The sequence below is a fragment of the Balaenoptera acutorostrata genome, chromosome 5, assembly GCF_949987535.1.
Source record: "Balaenoptera acutorostrata chromosome 5, mBalAcu1.1, whole genome shotgun sequence".
NCBI classification, from domain to species: domain Eukaryota; kingdom Metazoa; phylum Chordata; class Mammalia; order Artiodactyla; family Balaenopteridae; genus Balaenoptera; species Balaenoptera acutorostrata.
In genome coordinates this window covers 75,082,783-75,103,884 of record NC_080068.1, presented here as the reverse complement: position 1 = coordinate 75,103,884, position 21,102 = coordinate 75,082,783, and the positions used below count along the sequence as shown (strand labels likewise).

Sequence of the window (21,102 nt, the reverse complement as noted above, 5' to 3'; positions counted from 1 at the left end):
GACTGTAAGGATAGACAATCTTAGTGGCATCACTTCACTTATGGTACAGCTATGAAGATCTGAAATAGTCCTCATTTACCAAATTCTTACCATTGCAATTCTATTTGAAGTTTTGTGTTGGGAAAAAATAGAGTAGGATGTGAAGTGTTCTTCAGATCTATTCCCTGCCTTTCACTGCTAGGCTTTGTATCACAGGGGGATCACCTCTATTAAATTAATTTTCCTAGGCTCCTTTGCCAACTGCTTCTACTTATATTGGGACAATGGAAAGTGTTCGTGGGAAATTGGAATGTGGGAAGCTAGGATAATTTCTCCCCTCTCTCTTTGTTTTGGGAGGTATCTTTGGAAGTGACTCTGACTCCTTAGTAGATATAGTTTTTTTTTTTTAATCTTTTTCTTTTTTAATTGGAGTATAATTGCTTTACAATGTTGTGTTAGTTTCTGCTGTACAATGAAGTGAGTCAGCTATATGTATACCTATATCCCCTCCCTCTTGGATCTCCCTCCCAAACCACCCCCCAATCCCGCCCATCTAGTTCATCTCAGAGCACAGAGCTTATCTCCCTGTGCTATACAGCAGGTTCCCACTAGCTATCCATTTTACACATGGTAGTGTATATATGTCAATCCTAATCTCCCAGTTCATCCCACCCTCCCCTTCCCCCCATGTCCGCATGTCCATTCTCTATGTCTGCGTCTTTATTCCTGCCCTGCAAATAGGTTCATCTGTACCATTATTTTAGATTCCACATGTATGCATTAATATACAACATTTGTTTTTCTCTTTCTGACTTACTTCACTCTGTATGACAGACTCTAGGTCCATCCACATCTCTACAAATGACCCAATTTCATTCCTTTGGATGGCTAATAGTCCATTGTATATATGTACCACATCTTCTTTATCCATTCATCTGTCGATGGACATTTAGTTTGCTTCCATGTCCTGGAAGCAAGTCTCTAGCTTATCAACATTAAGGTTGAACATATCACTCTCCAGTTTGGGATTTTAAAGGAAAATTGAAGACAATATAACAACTGAATATTTTAAAAGAAGAGTCAATAGAGATCAAGGAATTCTAATATATTTTCCTTTTTTAAAATAAAATACATAAAGCTCTTTACTATTTCCCTCAATTATTTTGATTAACATTATAGTCAGATCTTTCAGAGCATCATTATACCAATTTTCACAGCCTGATGTAAGGACTCATTTCACAGAAATAATCATGACTAGCATTAATAGATGAATGTCAGTGTCATAACACAAGATTATAAGGCATATTTACATCACCTTAACATACAGAACACCATACACATACACAAAAAAATCACAGATCCAGAAAAAATAAGATTCAATCTCCTAGACAGCTTACATCTATAGGCTTTGCCTGAACCTTTCTCTTTTTTTTTTTTGCTATTTTTTCATATTTTTTTTCTTTCTAAGCAGCAAACAAATCTTCCCTACGTCTTGCGAATTATTTGTAACACTGTGCTCATGCAAAAGTAATACTTGTTTTATTGCATTAACATTTAAACAGTTTTGGATTTGGGTCCCAAAACCATGATCTAACATTTTACTTGATGTAGCTCCATCCATATTGTCACTCTATTTGGAGTGATATGATGATTTGTTTTTGGTGAGTTACAAAATGACAAACATGACCACAGTTCAAAAATCAAGATCCTAAGCTTCTTGGTCATGCACGTTTTACTTTCATTCTTGCAAAATGGTTTGAATCAGGAACACCATTTGATTCAACATTTATTAGTCTTCTTTTTTAAAAATCATATTTCTAAAAACAACAACAACAACAAAAAGAATGAAAGAAAATACTGTCCCACATCCACTGTTCACAAAAAGGAAGAGCAGCAAGAATCACACTGACCATTGTTAGTACACAGTCAGGTGGTGACACCGTAGTAAACACTGAACATCATTGAAATACTGCAGGAATGTGATAATTACTATAACCCATACTTCTGTAACAGTTCAGACTGCCACTGGCGTTTGCGCTCTGGAAAATAATCTGGAATGTGGATTTTTTTAAAATCCTGAATACACTTTTTCATTTCTTCTTCCACACTTAGCTTCTCACAGACTTTCTTTTTGGAAAGATTGGTTTCCCGGGATTTGCTGATGAGTGTCTGAAACAGTTCACTGTTTCTGCGTTTGTCTGGTGGGGCCATCCATTGCACAGGTGCTTTTTTGGAAGGACGATCCAATGTTAAGGTGTTAGGTTGGTGAGCTGTCGCCTGCTGGGCACTGGGTGGGTTGTCCTGGGGAGTGCTTGCCTCTGAGTGGCTGTCACAACTGGAAGTGGAGAGCTCATTACAGGAAGTCCCACTCTCACTTCCTTTATCTGTGACTTTGTCATGTTTCCTATCTTCATGCTCTTGTTTAGGTGACACTATTTTCTGAGATGGTCCTAAAAAGGAAAAAAGGAGTAGAAAAACTGAGTAAGAAGTGGGAAGGTCGAATTAAACAAGCTTTATACTTTTTATATTAAACCAAGAACATTTAAGAAAAATGCCGTTTGTTGCACTAGTTTATATTTGAAGGATTAAATACAACACCTGGTGTTGTTAATGTTTATTGAAACATGCAACATGGTGATTAATTATTTATAACAATAAAATTCGGGAGGTTTGCTTGATGAGCATTTATAGATTAGACAGTTCATTCCTGCTTTAGCGAATGGCATTAGTTGTCCTTTGCATATGTATTTCACCATTATAAAAGCAGAAAGTACCATTGCTCTATTTTACAAAGTAGCAGCATTCTCCAGGCCCAGAAGTGCAATAGCATCATTTGTGCTTCCAAGAGAGAGGCTGGTTTAAATCTTACCCTCCATCTCTTAATCTTGCTTCCTGTCTATTTCCTTGGAGAGAATTATGAAAGTGATGTAAGATATATATGTGCCTAATATTATGCTGAAAAATAGGGTTGAAATATATCATTCTCTTAAATTTCAAGGCTTACCATTTGAGGTAAATTACCTAGGAGGACAATTTTCAGAAAGTGATAGTTTGCCAAGATAATTATTTCAAATACACAGGCAGTTTATTTCCAAGAGGGAGCATATATTATTCTCTTTGACCCTGCTGTGGGATTAGGACCTCCATCTAACATTTATTGAATACCACCACATACCCAGAACTATAATAAAACCTTGATTTAACTGGAGCCCAACCATTAACAAATATAAGTTACCCAAATCTTATTTTTTTCTTGTAGTCAACTTTTATGAACAAGTTATATAAATCAGAATTGAAGGGAAAAGCATCAATATTTTAAGCAATTGCCTAGGGGATTCTGCTGTGCAGCCAGAATTGAGAACAACTGATCTAATTCAGAGGTTTCAACTTTAGCCACATATGGAATTACTTGGAAAGCTTAGATTATTGATGCCTTGGTCTTAACCCCAGACATCCTGCTTTAATGAGATGCTACCTGACCACCAGGTCATTTAATAAATTCAGGTGATTTCAACATGCAGTCAAGATTATGAGCCTTTCCTCAATCTAATATATATGAATTGAGTTAATAACCAATATGAATAGTTTATATTAGTCAGAAGGTGAGGAAAAAACCAACAAAAACACTTTTCATAATAGCACTTATTATGTACTACCACTGTTGGTGTTATCACCAATTTTCCTATTTAAAATCAGAAGAAAAAATATTGATACCAGACATTTAGTTGAGTGGGATTAAAGATTTTTAAAAGCTTTAGAACCTTTTGGAGTGATGAAAATATTCTATATCTTGACTGTAGAGTTAAATACAGGACTGTATACATTTGTGAAAACACAGAATTGCAGAGCTAAAATGGATGGGTTTTTCTGTATGTAAACTCTATCTGAATTAACCTAACCAAAAACATACAAAAAATCCAAAAAACTTTAAAGAATGTGTACCTATTTGAGAGACGGTCTTAACCAATATTTCATACTTCCTTTGTCCACAATACAGTAAAAGCAGAACAAATGCAGATGCTTATGAAAGCTTAGTAAGAAAGTGCACTAATACATTTCAGAAGCATTTGCAACCATGGATTAAAGAAAACAGACACAAACAGTTGTTTCCTTTAAGTCTCTGCCATTTTCATTTATGGTAAGAGAGAAAGGGGGTGAATCTGAGGGATGGGGGTGGAGAAGATGCACTTTCTAATACTCCTTGCTGACTTACCCACATCCATTCCGTACCCTCCACTGTCTTTAGTGGCTGATATGGGCACAAACCACGTCCTTAGGCTCCCCTGCCTTGTGGTTTTCAGTTGGATTCAACCAGTGATAAAGACTGGCAAGATCATACACTACCTGACCTCACCCCCAGGATTTCTGTGATCTGGTTTCATCTTTGGACCAAAAGGCACAGCCCTGTCTGGCAGCTCTCTCCACTTCTCTCACCTTCCCCCCTTCCCTCTGCCACCCCTCTTTCTGGATTCCATTAGACTAGGCTCACATCTTCAGGCCTACAGGTATCAACCATTTCCACTGTAACTGGCATGAAGGTATTGCCTACACTGTTATAAACTGACAATATTCAACTGTGCTCAAATTACTCAATTGGATATGCCTTCTCTTTCTTCTGGGACCTTGACTGATAGACCCATAACGGTCATTAACCATTCATTGACTAGAAGGGTGTTACTTGTAGGATCAGTTTTTTTTTTAGTGGTGCCAGGTTTTAGTGGCAATAATACTGAAAAGGGAGTGAGTTTGAAGTCCTACTGAACTGGAATCAAATTCCAGCTCTCTGGCAAATAGTCTTGTGGCCTTGAGCAAGATACTTAGCTTCTCTAAGTCTCAATTTCCTTATCTATAAAGTGGTAGTAGTAGTACTTCCCTCATAGGGTTATTTTGAGATTAAATAAAATACCATACAAAAGGGTCTAGTACAGTAATTCTCAACATTGAGAGTATATCATTGTAATTTTTAAAAAAATGTACAGATGTTCAGTCCCATCTCTGGAGATTTTAAGTTTGCTGAAGGGTTTGTATGTATGTATTTATATAGAGGTCAGAGTGGTGAAGGAGGTATAGCATCTGCTTATCTAATTAGCTTAATGGCAGAATGTGATCCCAAGCTGGCATGATGCCCACCAGCCTAGTAAAATGTAGGATATAAGTAAATGGTTTTTACCCTTTCTGTCAATCTTCTGCATTTCTTTAACCAGAAATCTCCATAGAGGAATCTAAGATTTTCATTCCCAATAATGACTAAAGGATTAAATTGCAAATACCTGGGAAAACCAATTTATGTTTAAGGATAAATGATTAATGAGAAATTGTTTCCTGTTAATAGGCAGGGCAATAGAGCATTAGATAAAGATACCCAGGCAGAAAAGTAATAACATCAGAGAGGAAGACAGTACAGAAAGAGGATACTAGGTACCTCCAAAGCAAATGGTTCATTCTGTTTTTATTCACTGGGGAAAAACTGTTTAATGAGATAGGCTAGCTGTTTATATACAGAGCTATATAAAGTCCATGTGTTAACTAAATAAATTATATACAGTTATTATGCCTAATGGCATTATAATTTATTCATGGAAATAAGACTCTTCCCCATCCCCTCCCCAAAATACACACAAACAAATGCAGACTCCACAATACAGTAGGATGCAACATATTTATGATGGAAATGGATTGCTCTTGTTTGTAGTATAAGATGGAAACTCAAGGAAGACTTCTTTGAAGAAGGCATTGATCAGTTTAGCCAACAGAATTTTATTGAGCACCACTACGTTCCAGGCACTGTGCTGGGATCTAAAGGAAGCACACAGTGGGTGCTCCAGTGACGTTCACAGGCTATTTTATGGTATTTTATAACATAAAGTGTTTAAAATGAATGCTGCACTGTAGAATATCTTCCACTATAGACTTTAAACTCTATGAAAAAAAATGGAGGTGGGAAGCTGAATTTTCTATGGCCTTTTTTTCCAAAAAAGAACTTGGAATAGGTACAGATATTAACAAGAATTAATAAATATACACTTTTATTTCTCATCCCTCCTACTTCTTAAGTTATCTTTGGCAAGGTGGACTCTCAATCAAGAGACCAAATAGGTTCAGATGTTTGCTTAAGAGAAAATGCATAACTTAATTTTGTCCACAATTTTTGGTTTGTTTTTGAAGTGTAATTGATCTACAGAGCTATGTTAGTTCCTGTTACACAACATAGTGATTTAATATTTCTATACATTCCAAAGTAGTCACCACAATAAGTCTATTTATGTCACCATACAAAGATATTACATAGTTATTGACTATATACCCCACATTGTACATTTCATACCTGTGAGTCATTTATTTTGCAACTGGAAGTTTGTACCTCTTAATCTCCCTCATATATATATATATATATATATATATATATATATATATATATACCACATCTTCTTTAGCCATTCATCTATTGATTGGCACTCAGGTTCCTTCCCCATCTTGGCTATTGCAAATAATACTGCAATGAATATAGAGGTGCATGCATCTTTTCTAGTTAGTATTTTCATTTTCTTTGGGTAAATATCTAGGAGTGGAATTGCTGGATCATATGTTAGTTCTATTTTTAATTTTTTGAAGAACCCACTTTTGAATGTATAGAATACTATGATAGTTCTTTGTATAAATCATTAAGGGTAATAGTCTCCTTTTGATTTATGTCAGAATTTTTGATGATGCATAACATATTATATATTATAATTGCTATTTGATTAAGCATACTTTAAATCATTACTGATAACAGTGGATTGAAATTGGGACTAAGATATAACAATAAAATGATTTATGTGTTTTTTATGACATGAAATGTAAGAAAAATAAATGAATTAAGAGGAAATAATAATTTACTCTAGTTGCTTAGTTTTCTGTGGATGCCTGCTAATTGTAGGCTTCCAGGGATAGTTTAAAACTTTACGTCATTCCATTCAATGATCCAAAGCCACTTGAAATGCCTTAAGCACAACATGAACAATAATTTAAATAGCACTAAGTCCTGTATATATGGGAACAGCATGATTGTCAGAAACTTCTCTGTGTTTCTTCCGATAATAATATAATCAAATATATATCTAAGTGATCTTCCTAAAAGCATTTTGCCCTTTGAGTTGCAGCACCAATCAGACAGCATAAGAAAAGAAAATGAAGTATGATTTGGTGGCTTAACCAGCTGGGCTTTCTTCTATCACATAAAGAGACTAATGAATAATTATTAGAATAGGCAACAAATCAGTGAACAAGCAAATCTCACACCTATTTAAGATTTAACTTTAAAAAGGAATTAGTTATTTAAAAGTCTAATATATATGTGCAGCTAGAAACTTTCCAAAAAGCATTTGGAAAATTAAATCTTCCACATCTCATTTGGCTATGTGCCACTAAATAGACTAGGATTTTCATCCAGGAGTTGATTGTCTTTCAGGGGGATTTATAGCCTTACCTAGGAGACCTGCAAGCCAGCTACCTAGGTCATGCTGCTCCACAACTAATTTTTAAAAGAGCAGTCAGTACACACATGCACACACACATAACTTACATTCTGTTCCTTTATTATGCTTGCACCTTTCTTCACTGTGGGAAAAGCCTTGGAAGATCTGAGTCTGAGCTTGTCTCAGCCTCTCTAGGCAAGTACTTTGTGCTGGTCACATCACCTCTCTAATATTTGGTCTTGCTGGTTAAAATTTTTGGCTTGGCCCCTAGATTCATTTATGTTATAAAGGTCTATAATTCTAAGTTATATAATGAATAGGAAAGACTTTTCCATGTAGTAAAATTCTAATCAAATATTAAATATAAAACATGAAAGAGTCCCCGTTAATAGAAATTACCTCTTAGAATGGAGAAACAAATTCGATTTCTACTTAAGTACTTCACAGAATTACAGGGTTCAAGAATAACTTTCTTCCACGTTCATTGATAGGAAGGGTAGTTCTAGAAGACATTACCAACTTACATTTGTTTCATTAAATCTATCCTTGTCACTGAAACGCCAGCAATGAGAATGATGCTTAAGGCAACACAGTGCAGATTGGCTGAGCTCACATCCTAGTTCAAGGACTTACTAGGTGTGCTTTCTTGGCCAGGTTACTTACTTTCTTTGGGCCTCTGTTTTCTCATGTTTAAACTTCACGGAGTTGCAGCAAGGATTCAATGAGCTAGCACATGTGAAGTACTCAGGATGCGCCCGGCATGTGTAAATGCTCACAGTGTTCATTATTATTATTATACAGAATAAACATCCAGTGCTATTTGGCTATAGTATGGCATAGCTGTTTATCTGAATATTGACAGTACTGACTGAGGAATCCAAATATTTCCATTCTAATTTTGGCTCCACACATAGTACCTATGAACATATGAATTGCAGGCAAGTCACTTACTTCTCTAAGCCTCAGTTTTTTAGTCTATTAAAAATGAAATAAGAATAGTAATTCCTAGTCATATAGCCATAATAAGAAAGGAGATAATAGATGTCAAAGCAATTTTGCTGTAAAGTTCTCTATAAGTGATTTGAGAGCCTATTAAGTATTAAATTCTCATGTCCAAAAAGGAACTTTGAGAAAATAAAACACAAACGCTCTCTTTTGAGTTATTAAAATGTATGAATTAAAAGTAATAGTAAAAACATTACATTAAACAAAATATACTACATTGAAGGCATCACAATGGGCCAAAACTTGTAAAACTGGGCAAAATGGGGTTTTCAATTAATTACATTGGGTTTTATTACACTGATAGAAAAAGGAGGAAATGATAGCTTTTCTAAGTCATTTGGGTGAATAGTGTCATACAGAAATTAATCATTAATATTTTTATCTTTAAAAAAGGCACGACACTACTGGGTAGTGCTGGGTGTAGACACATTCAGTAATAGTACTTCCATTTTTTTTTCTCAGAATACACAGGGATTTCCAAATAAGGTCTATGTGGATAACTGCACACTTGAAAAAACTTTTTATTTTAATCTCTTTACCTGCCTAGTGATGATAAAAAAGACTGAATATGTAAAATGTGTCTTCCACAGGCACAATTCCCAGAAGGGAAATTACCCTTTAATAGTACTAAACTCAGTGGTGTGTGAATGGTTATGTGGTACTTGAACAGAATGAACCAATCTGTCTTAAATATTAGCACCACATGCCTCTAAGTATTAAGCAGTTGAGTCAAGAAGGGAAAAACTCCATTTCAATTTGATAAACATTTGTTGAGCAGCTACTATGTACCAGTCACCTGGTATACCCAAGTTACCTTTGATTACCCAATGGATTAATCTTTTATTTCCAATTATTTTCCAAGTCTTGTTAATTCTGCTCTTACACTGGCACTTGAAACTACCCCTTCATTTCTATTCCCATTTTCACCACTTATAAACTGGTTTCTCATTATTTCCTACTGTCTCTTAACCAGTTCTCTGACTCCATTTTAGTTCGATTTCAAACTATTCCCTACATCATTGCTAAATAAATATTCCTAAAGTCTAATTCCATGTACAAAAACCTTCTAAATAGTTCCTTTGCACACAGAAAGAAAACTCTGTGCCACATTTTGGCACAGAAAACTGTCCTCAGTGTGACCCAAATGATTATTGCAGCCTATCTTGTAATGCTCCCCATATATCAGCCAAAATACACCTATTGTTCCTGGTAAATGCCTTGCTTTATCCATGCTTATTTCCCTCCTTCTGAATTGTATACCTTCCTTGCTCCAAAGGAAAGTAACACTTTCAAAGCCTGTTCCAAATGGTGCTTTCAGCATCAAACCTTCCATTCTCACATTTGGATGTGATTTCTTGTTATTTCTTGCTCTCTAACGACCCACTGCACTTTGTTTGAATCTACCAAGTATTGAGCTTATCTTGTCTCAAATAATAGTTATTTCTATACTAATTTTAACTTGCATCCCTGAGTTCTGCCCCACAACACACACACACAAACACTCATACAATCTATGTTAGTCATTATGGAACAGAGATTTTATTTTATCTTTGTATTTCCTGGAGCTCCACCCCCATGACAAGGCTCATAATTATTCAGTAACTATTGAACTGAATTAAGTGAAATTAGTATAATCTACAAAAGAATGTCTAAGCACATAGGGAATTTTTTATCCCCAAAGAAGTTTTGTTTTGTTTTAACTAAAAAAGATAAACCCAAGTATAACTAAGCTCATAGGGTGCAACAAAAACAAACAAAAAATAAGGGTGAAGATATGAACTTTCTGCAGTGATCTACAAGAAGGACCTCACAGTCTCTCTAGTAAGTGAAAGTATTCTTTTGAGAAAGTCCCTATGTTATCTCCTTCAGGTTACAAAAGAGAAGTGAAAAGTTTTGGGGAACCACATATAATAAGGAAAGACATTTTTCTTTGTTGTGCAGAGAATTCTACATCACTTATGTGATTGTACCTGATGCTTGCACATAAATATGCCTAGGAAAAAAGGCATTAAGTGTTCACTTGCCCATTCAGAATCCCTGTCACATGCAAAATGTTTACCAACACCTTGCAAGAAGTCTACATTTAAAACTGGTCTTCATATTCACTCAAGGGAGATAAGATTTTGTGGCACATGTACCCATTTTGTATTAAAAAATAAAAATAATAAACAAGAACTCCAGAAAGACGTCCTGGCTTCTTTTGAACCTTGAAATTAAGATCTGCTCATTCCCAGGTTCCCACATTTGAATTCACCACACCTGATTATTGATGGATGTCTGACTTTTTCCCCATGTGCTGAAGTAGCCATCTTCTAACAACCTCCTTTATCACAGGCGCATACTGTATAAGAGGGATAATTTACCTGGCTTTCAAATTTGTGAACACAAGCCCACTCATGCTTGTTCCATATCTGTAAATTGTGGATCTTAATGCCTACATGGTGCTTGGCAAGGATTGAGAGGTTGTATCCACAGCACATCTGATGGCTGTGAGAGGATAAAAAAGGAGCCCTGTAACTATAGGTTGGGGTGCACTTAGGATGTGCTGTGTATAACAAATTGAAATGAACAAAAACCCATGCTGGTTGTAAATTATCCTTGCCTGTTATAAACTACTAAAAGAAAAAAACTGATGACAACAGAGGAAGCAGAGTTTGTGAGGAGGAAAAAACAAAACAAAACAAAACAAAAGGAAACAAACAAACAAACAAAACCAGGCTAATACTTTTGGGTCCCAGGAGCAGCAGTGATTGCCGGCAGAAAGTCATAGCTAAGGGGATTTTTGTTTGTCAGATCTCTTCAGAATCTGAGTGCCTTCCTACCAATAAACGTTTTCAAGTACTTCCAACAATGGCCAGCGAGATGCCACTTCTTATAGCTGCCATACTGTATAATGTGAGTGCCACCTCTTTTCCCTTTGAGATGTATAAAAGTGTACCTGTTATAGAAACAGCTATTCAGTGAATGGAAAAAGGAAACATAAATGCTTACAGCAGGGTTTAATTTCATGCTGTGTGACAACGAAAAACTGCTCAGCCTTTGAAAATAGCAAGACTGTGTTTGAAGCAAAGTTCTGACACCTACTAGCTATGTGCCAAAATGTACCTTTGAGATTCAGTTTCCTATTTTGCTTAAGAAGGATTAAAACGATGGTACCTCCCTCCTAGAACTGCTTTAAGGAAGGATATGTATGAGGAAGAGCCTAACAGTAGGCTGAAAAGTGGCCCCAGAAAAGACATCCCGTCCTAATCCTTGGAACCTGTAAATGTCACCTCATATGACAAAGTCTTAGCAGTTGTGATGAAGGATTTGGGGTTGGTAAAATTATTCTGGATTTTCCGGTTGGACTCTAAATTAATTACAGGTATCCTTGCAAGAAGGAGTTAGAGGGAGATTTCATACACATACAGGAAGAGGATGCAATGTGGTCGCAGAGTCAGAGATTGGAGTGATTTGGCTACAAATCAAGGAATGCTGGCAACCACCAGAAGCTGGAAGGGGCAATTTTCCCCTGGAACCTCTGGAGGCAGTGTGGCACTGCTGTCACCTTGATTTCAGCCTGGTGAAAATGATTTTGCACTTCACCCTTCTGGAACTATGAGACAATAAATTTCTGTTGTTTTAAGCCACCAAATTTATGGTAATTTGTTACAACAGCCATTGGAAACTAACACAAGTCTATTTAGTCTGATGTCTGGCCCTTGGTCGATGCTGAGTTATGGCATTTATATAAGTGAACATGGTATTATCCTTAATAACTGGATGATATTGGATCTGAATTATAGGATCTTAGTTTCTCGATTAAAATACAATCTCTTGCAATCTCTGCCAAAATGTCATCCTGTATCTTTTCCAAATAATAACCCTTAAGATTTTGGAAAACAGTTATCATGTCTAGTCTAAGTTTTCCCCAATTATGTAAATCAACTATTATTTGCATAATGAATTTTATAGTTCCCTAACGATGTCACATCTGTTCCCACAATACACTCTTCTCTTTCTACTCACCCTCACCTTCCCAACTCTACATACACACATTATATATATACATATATCACAAACTATCCCTCATCTATAACTGATTCCATACACATCTCTAGCACCTGCCCATTCTTTGACGTTCTAGCACCAGATTTTACCGCTTTCTGGACATCTAAACTTCAATCACCATATGCCACAAAATGACGAATGACCTCACTATTCTTTCCCCTATACACCAGTTCCTCCTCTAACGTTTTCTATTTTTCTTTTTTATAAAAGCACCACAATCTTCTGAATCTCACAGGTTTGAAATCTTGGTCATCTTCATTATTCCTGTTCCTACCCCTCTATTGATTCCTTCCTCAGATGAACACTTACCTTACCCTACTGAGTGCACTTTGATAGCATCTCAATCATTTCCCTCATTTCAGTTGTCACCCTCACAATTATGATCCTCATTAATATTTTGTAATGACCTTTTAACCTCTTACTGAATCTACTGAAATGACATTCTAGAGATTTTTTTCATCTCTAATATCTACCTCCTGTTATCCACACTGAGAACCTAGATACATATCACCAAAACATAGCTCTTCTTATAGTATCTGTTCTCTGAAAATGACAATGGCTTTCAAAAGAAATCCAAATTTCTTACCACATAAACAAGACTTCCCATGACATGGTCCCAGTTTAAACTCCAAAACTCATTTTCTATTACCAACCTATTCAAGCCAAATTAGAGATGATTAGTATTATCCTAAACACCATGTGTATTTCTGTCTTCAATTCTTCACCTATGCAAATGATAGGTTGATCTCTGTTTTGTATCATACTTAGTAAATTCTTTATTACCTGTGTGTGTACGTGTGTATGTGTGCCTGAAAATATATGTGGCATCCCTAACCATCTTATGTAATAGACTCCGAGCCCAAGGAGTATATTTATAACCTAGACTGGGACAACTATAATACCTTACCCACCCAGCCCCATATTCTAAGGCAAAGACGACAGGTAGGAGGCAAGCAACCTGGGTAGTTCAACAACAGGAAATCTCTGGGATATTTTAAACTGTTGATGGGGGGAAAGAAAGAGAAGACCTTTACATGTCTGGTGAAATGCTCTTGGATGTGACTTCAGATGACTAAGTGCCCAGCCCCCAACTAGAGTAGAAGAGAATGAGAGAGGAAAGGAAGCCTTAACAGTGTTGGTGGTGTCTGACTCAGTGATCCGTCTAGCCAGTTCCACCTGTTGGACAAGTATTTTAGACAGAATAAAATATTAATCTCACCAGAAAAATCCTTTTTATAAACCTGTTTAGATATTTTATTAGATGCAAATAGCCTTGAAATATAACTGAAATCTCTCTTCTTGAAGCAAGTTGAGTGACATGGTTGTATTCATCATTGGAAAACTCTGATGCTTAATGCTTAATGCATAAACTTAAATATTTTATGTTACTGGTCAGAAAAGTTGGGGAAATTTAGAATGAGTTAGGCAGAAATAAATATATAATCAGTGTGTATTTATGAACAAATCATTTCAAAAATAAAACATACAATTGAAAGCCTGTCAAGGATTTACTTTTATTCTACTAACAGGACCATGGGCCCCCATCCCTGTGTTAAAACCTGTGACCAGGGTGGGAAAGGCACTGCTATTGTTCCAGACCTAGCTCCTCATCCATTCCTTAGTCCTGGGGGAAAAAGGTCTGTTTCAAGAAGGAGACTGGGGTGCAAAGTAAACACAAAGATACACACACACACACAAAGTTGATATTACTTTATTATGTAAATGTGCTTAAATTAAAAAATCATGATGTTTTGGAGTAAAGTAACTGTTTTGCACCATCCCCTAGCAACATGTCACCATGTGTCATGTTTTTGTGTGTGTCACTAGTAAAGGAGATGAGCTGAAGCAAACATAATAATACAAGCAGGACAGTTTTATACTTAGTTCATATTTTACCAAGTGAGTCAAAGTTTGTACTGATATTGAACACTTACTGAACGCTTACTATGGACCAAGCACCATGCTAAGTGCAATATGCTAGCATTGTATCTACAACTCACAATAACTTTATAAAGGAAGCACCTATTATGACTATTTTGCACATGAGGAAAGGGAGGCATAGGGAGGTTATATTACCTGATGGGTCACATTTGGAAGTGGCAGAAACAGGAGTCAGAGGCAGATGTCTGACTTCAGAGCTTATGCTGAGTTAGGCTCTGAGATGCATTGCCTCAAAAACCCTGAAAACATTGTCAAAGCCATGAAATCCTAAACTAGATCTACAACTAGTCATGAATTTCAAGCCCTGAAAAGATTAAACTCAGATGCACATCTGTGAAAATTTTGGGATAAAAGTGTCTAACTCTACTTGACTATGATAATTTCTGTAGATCATTTTTAATATTCAATTATGCTATAACATGTCTATTTAAAAAAAATTAGAAGTCCAAATGTATCAAAATGCAGATTGTGCTTTCTAACTCAGTTCCTTGAGATTATTACTGGGACCAAAACACTTTAACCAGGAAATCTGTAACAAATGTAAGATTTTCCCATTCTGAAACAAATGCTTATGCTGATATATCTTCTGAAACACATATTTTTGTAAATTTAGACCTATAAAAAAGGCTCTTTTACATTAACTGGATAGGCACAGATCAAGAAACAAGTACGGTTTAAATGAAAATTATATATTTTAATGTGAATTCCACTTTAAAATTTCCAGAGTGAAAATAATTAAGAAAGAGATAAGAAGATGTAGAATTATAGCAGAAAAGAAACAGAGAAGATGAGGGAATTATCTCAGGACTCATGACTTGCCAAATTCTATAATATATTCCAAAATATCAGAATTAGATTGGTATAATAAGGCACCTTTAAGACTGAACCTTTCAATGATGTGTGTCTCTTCATCAGGAAAGGTTCTGACAAAGGCCAGATGTGTTTGCTAAGAGCTTTTGGAGCCTAATTAAATAATGAGTAGATTCTGCCAGGGTTGGGATGCCTTGAACTTTTCATGTCACTTCATAGTGCACTTTAGTCTAAACCTAATATTTCAATAACAGCAGTAACATCAATCTTCTTTTCTGACATTAAAGCCTTACAGATGAAAAGATTGTGAGGTGGTGCTTGTGAAACTATTACAAGATAAAAAGATGTACTGGTAGTGCCTTCTATGTAGATCAATCAATATGGTTATGTAAAGGGAGAATTTGCACTGGGAATACATTAGGAAAACCATGTTTAATTACAAGATATATTAATGATTATTCATTAAAAGCTTGAGGATAGCACTTTTTAAATATAGGCAGCATAACTAAAAGAGTATGCCCCCAGTAGGATGCATATTGAATAACTCTTCATGAAGTGCTGAGAACACAGGTTTCACAGAAATGAGTAGTCTGCTTTGACTTTATGTAGTTCAGTGAAAGTGATCTGGGGTGGTCACTCTTTGTTCACTTTATAAAACTTACTTAAACAAACTATGTACAATTTGAATGAAAAATTCAAATATATGCATTCCTTTTAGGGCAAAAATTTCCATAACAAGGAGCTAAACTAGAGCTACAATTACTCAATAATAAGAACTATATATAAAGATCACTAATTAATTAGAAATTATGATTTACATCATACTTGATTTTAGTACAACTATGACTGTATATCAGCATTAGAGAAGTACCAAAAAAAAAAAAGTTAAATCAATGATTAAAGACTCACAGCTCCTTTGCTTGAATGACTGGCTGCTCCACATGCCTTTAATAAACAGTGAAATACTTTGCAAGCAACACTGCAAAGGCTAAAGGTCACATAGAACACTGAGAAGATTCTGATTTTGTAGATCAAAGAGCAAATGAGAATGGTTAATGTTTGTCTTTATTGGTTTAATTCTATCAATTTCTATCATTTTTGTTTACAATAGCAAAAACATGCATATAATTAGAAAAAAAACTTTATAATGGAAATCTTCAGTATTATTTATTTTATTAATAACAAAAATATTGTTTTATAATTCAATTTTGGTAATAAAAGTTTTATTAAAAAATATTAACTTTTAGTGCAGTGCATTCTAGAGAACTCAAAGTAATTATAAGGAAAAATGAATTAAATCCACATCACGTTTATTAGTAACATGTATTTATAGAAAATTACCAGGTAATATGGCATCATGACTACAGAACATATCCTGCTCTAGTTTAATATAATCTAGAAAGGACAGAAAAAGAAATGGAGGATATTTAATCAAGATGGCAGCCCATTTTTTTTTTCTCAATCTCTTACAAACCTATTAAATTACTATCTTGAGGGTGGGGGAGAGAGGGAGAGAGAGAGAACAAATGAACTAAATCCTTGAGAGTGTTAGAAAACATGAAAACTGTCATGAACAGAATAGACAGTGGGAAAATTCTGGGTGACAAAAAGCAGATGGGATCAATCTAAAAATGAGTGGAGAAAACATTAGCTTGACATACTCACAGGAAAAAATAAAAAGGAAAGAATGATTCAGTAGAACTCAAAGCCCAGACTAAACTAACAAAAGAGATGAAAGAAATCTTGGGTTAATTATCAGAAGACCTGGGTCTTTTTTATGTGACTAGACTGGTCCATTTCACTAAGCAGAAAGCAGCAGAGGAACCAAACTTTGGACAAACAACCAACAGCTCTCTAGAGAATCAACTACCTCTCTGAGGATAATTACTTCTGTAGATAAAGAAGTGGGGCTTTGAAATTCCAGATCTCTGCTATCCATCAGTGAGGGGGTGGGTGGGGTTGGATGGGGCTCCAAAGAAGAAAGGTGATCCTCTCAGCCAAAAGCCAAGCAAACAAAAATCTCTCCTTGATATGACTGCAGGTGAGAGGCCAGTACTGTGTAGTTGGGATGGACTCAATCTATCTACCATTTAGCTATCAATGTATTCTAAATTAAGGTCATCCAGTCAAGACATACTACACCCCCTTCCCAGTGAGGCAGAGCCCAGGCACTGAAATATACTGCTGGGCAAAGAAATCTGAAAATCTGGGTTAAACCCATGCCATCTACCTATACTTAGCAATCTAATCATTCACACATTAATATAAAAAGAAAACCAGGAGACCTTCAAGATGACGGAGGAGTAAGATGCGGAGATCACCTTCCTCCCCACAAATACATCAGAAATACATCTACATGTGGAGCAACTCCTACAGAACACCTACTGAATGCTGGCAGAAGACCTCAGACCTCGCAAAAGGCAAGAAACTCCCCACGTACCTGGGTAGGGCAAAAGAAAAAAGAAACAGAGACAAAAGAATAGGGACGGGACCTGCACCAGTGGGAGGGAGCTGTGAAGGAGGAAAGGTTTCCACACACTAGGAAGCCCCTTCACTGGTGGAGACGGGGGTGGTGGGGGGGGGAAGCTTCGGAGCCACGGAGGAGAGCACAGCCACAGGGGTGCGGAGGGCAAAGCGGAGAGATTCCCGCACAGAGGCTCGGCGCCGACCAGCACTCACTAGCCCGAGAGGCTCGTCTGCTCACCCGCCAGGGCGGGCGGGGGCTGGGAACTGAGGCTCGGGCTTCGGTCGAATCGATCGCAGGGAGAGGACTGGGGTTGGCGGCGTGAACACAGCCTGAAGGGGCTAGTGCGCCACAGCTAGCCGGGAGGGAGTCCGGGAAAAAGTCTGGAGCTGCCTAAGAGGCAAGAGACTTTTTCTTGCCTCTTTGTTTCCTGGTGCGCGAGGAGAGGGGATTAAGAGCGCCGTTTAAAGGAGCTCCAGAGATGGGCGCGAGCCGCGGCTATCAGCGCAGACCCCAGAGACGGGCATGAGACGCTAAGGCTGCTGCTGCCACCAAGAAGCCTGTGTGCGAGCACAGGTCACTATCCACACTGCCCCTCCCGGGAGCCAGAAGCGGGTGGCAGGACATATTTAAAGTGATGAAAGAGAAAAACCTACAACCAAGATTACTCTACACAACAAGGATCTCATTCAGATTCAACAGAGAAATTAAAAGCTTTACAGACAAGCAAAAGCTAAGAGAATTCAGCACCACCACACCAACTTTAGAACAAATGCTAAAGGAACTTCTCTAGGCAGGAAACACAAGAGAAGAAAAAGACAACCATATTGATAACTACCTTACATGTAAATGGACTAAGTGCTCCAACCAAAGACATAGACTGGCTGAATGGATACAAAAACAAGACCCGTATATATGCTCTCTACAGGAGACCCACTTCAGACCTAGGGACACATACAGACTGAAAGTGAGGGGATGGAAAAAGATATTCCATGCAAATGGAAATTAAAAGAAAGCTGGAGTAGCAATTCTCGTATCAGACAAAATAGACTTTAAAACAAAGACTATTACAAGAGACAAAGAAGGGCACTACATAATGATCAAGGGATCAATCCAAAAAGAAGATATAACAATTGTAAATATTTATGCACCCAACATAAGAGCACCTCAATACATAAGGCAAATGCTAACAGCCATAAAGGGGGAAATTGACAGTAACACAATCATAGCAGGGGAATTTAACACCCCACTTTCACCAATGGACAGATGATCCAAAATGAAAATATATAAGGAAACACAAGCTTTAAATGACACATTAAACAAGATGGACTTAATTGATGTTTATGGGACATTCCATACAAAAACAACAGAATACACTTTCTTCTCAAGTGCTCATGGAACACACTCCAAGATAGATCATATCTTGGGCCATAAATCAAGCCTTGGTAAATTTAAGAAAATTGAAATCATATCAAGTATCTTTTCTGACCACAACACTATGAGACTAGATATCAATTACAGGAAAAAAATCTATAAAAAATACAAATACATGGAGGCTAAACAATACACTACTAAATAACCAAGAGATCACTAGAGAAATCAAAGACGAAATCAAAATATACCTAGAAACAAATGACAATCAAAAAACGATGACCCAAAACCTATGGGATGCAGCAAAAGCGGTTCTAAGAGGGAATTTATAGCAATACAATTCTACCTCAAGAAACAAGAAACATCTCAAATAAACAATCTAACCTTACACCTAAAGCAATTAGAGAAAGAAGAACAAAAAAAAAACCCCAAAGTTAACAGAAGGAAAGAAATCCTAAAGATCAGATCAGAAATAAATGAAAAAGAAATGAAGGAAACAATAGCAAAGATCAATAAAACTAAAAGTTGGTTCTTTGAGAAGATAAACAAAATTGATAACCATTAGCCAGACTCATCAAGAAAAAAAGGGAGAAGACTCAAATCAATAGAATTAGAAATGAAAAAGAAGTAATAACTGACACTGCAGAAATACAAAGGATCATGAGAGATTACTACAAGCAACCATAGGCCAATAAAATGGACAACCTGAAAGAAATGGACAAATTCTTAGAAAAGCACAACCTTCCAAGACTGAACCAGGAAGAAATAGAAAATATAAACAGACCAATCACAAGCACTGAAATTGAAACTGTGATTAAAAATCTTCCAACAAACAAAAGCCCAGGACCAGATGGCTTCACAGGCGAATTCTACCAAACATCTAGAGAAGAGCTAACACCTATCCTTCTCAAACTCTTCCAAAACATAGCAGAGGGAGGAACACTCCCAAACTCATTCTACGAGGCCACCATCACCCTGATACAAAAACCAGACAAAGATGTCACAAAGAAAGGAAACTACAGGCCAATATCACTGATGAACATACATGCAAAAATCCTCAACAAAATACTAGTGAACAGAATCCAACAGCACATTAAAAGGATCATACACCATGATCGAGTGGGGTTTACCCCCGGAATGCAAGGATTCTTCAATATACTCAAATTAGTCAATGTGATACACCATATTGACAAATTGAAGGAGAAAAACCATATGATCAACTCAATAGATCCAGAAAAAGCTTTTGACAAAATTCAACACCCATGTATGAAGAAAACCCTCCAGAAAGTAGGCATAGAGGGAACTTACCTCAACATAGTAAAGGCAATATATGACAACCTCACAGCCAACATTGTCCTGAATGGTGAAAAACTGAAGCCATTTCCACTAAGATCAGGAACGAGACAAGGTTGCACACTCTCACCACTATTATTCAACATAGTTTTGGAAGTTTTAGCCACAGCAATCAGAGAAGAAAAAGAAATAAAAGGAATCTAAATCGGAAAAGAAGAAGTAAAGCTGTCACTGTTTGCAGATGACAGGATAGTACACATAGAGAATCCTAAAGATGCTACCAGAAAACTACTAGAGCTAATCAATTAATTTGGTAAAGTAGCAGGATACAAAATTAATGCACAGAACTCTCTTGCATTCCTATACATTAATGATGAAAAATCTGAAAGAGAATTAAGGAAACATTCGCATTCACCATTGCAACAAAAAGAATAAAATACCTAAGAATAAACCTACCTAAGGAGACAAAAGACCTGTATGCAGAAAATTATAAGACACTGATGAAAGAAATTAAAGATGATACAGATGGAGAGATATACCATGTTCTTAGATTGGAAGAATCAACATTGCAAAAATGACTATACTACCCAAAGCAATCTACAGGTTCAATGCAGTCCCTATCAAACTACCAATGGCATTTTTCACAGAACTAGAACAAAAAATTTCACAATTTGTATGGAAACACAAAAGACCCCGAATAGCCAAAGCAATCTTGAGAAAGAAAAATGGAGC

At 36.5% G+C, this 21,102-nt stretch overlaps 1 protein-coding gene across 2 annotated transcripts in view; it reads right to left on the bottom strand.

Moving 5' to 3' along the window:
* Positions 1–669: 669 nt before the first annotated feature.
* Positions 670–21,102, bottom strand: part of KCTD8 (potassium channel tetramerization domain containing 8) — a 268,583-nt gene continuing 248,150 nt past the window's right edge. The window contains exon 2 of one of the 2 annotated variants that reach the window (XM_057546983.1): positions 670–2,429. In XM_057546983.1, the coding sequence (XP_057402966.1) occupies positions 1,969–2,429 (461 nt within the window). In that variant the 3' untranslated portion in view covers positions 670–1,968. The remainder of the gene's footprint in view (positions 2,430–21,102) is intronic. The other variant, XM_057546984.1, reaches the window with a different exon arrangement.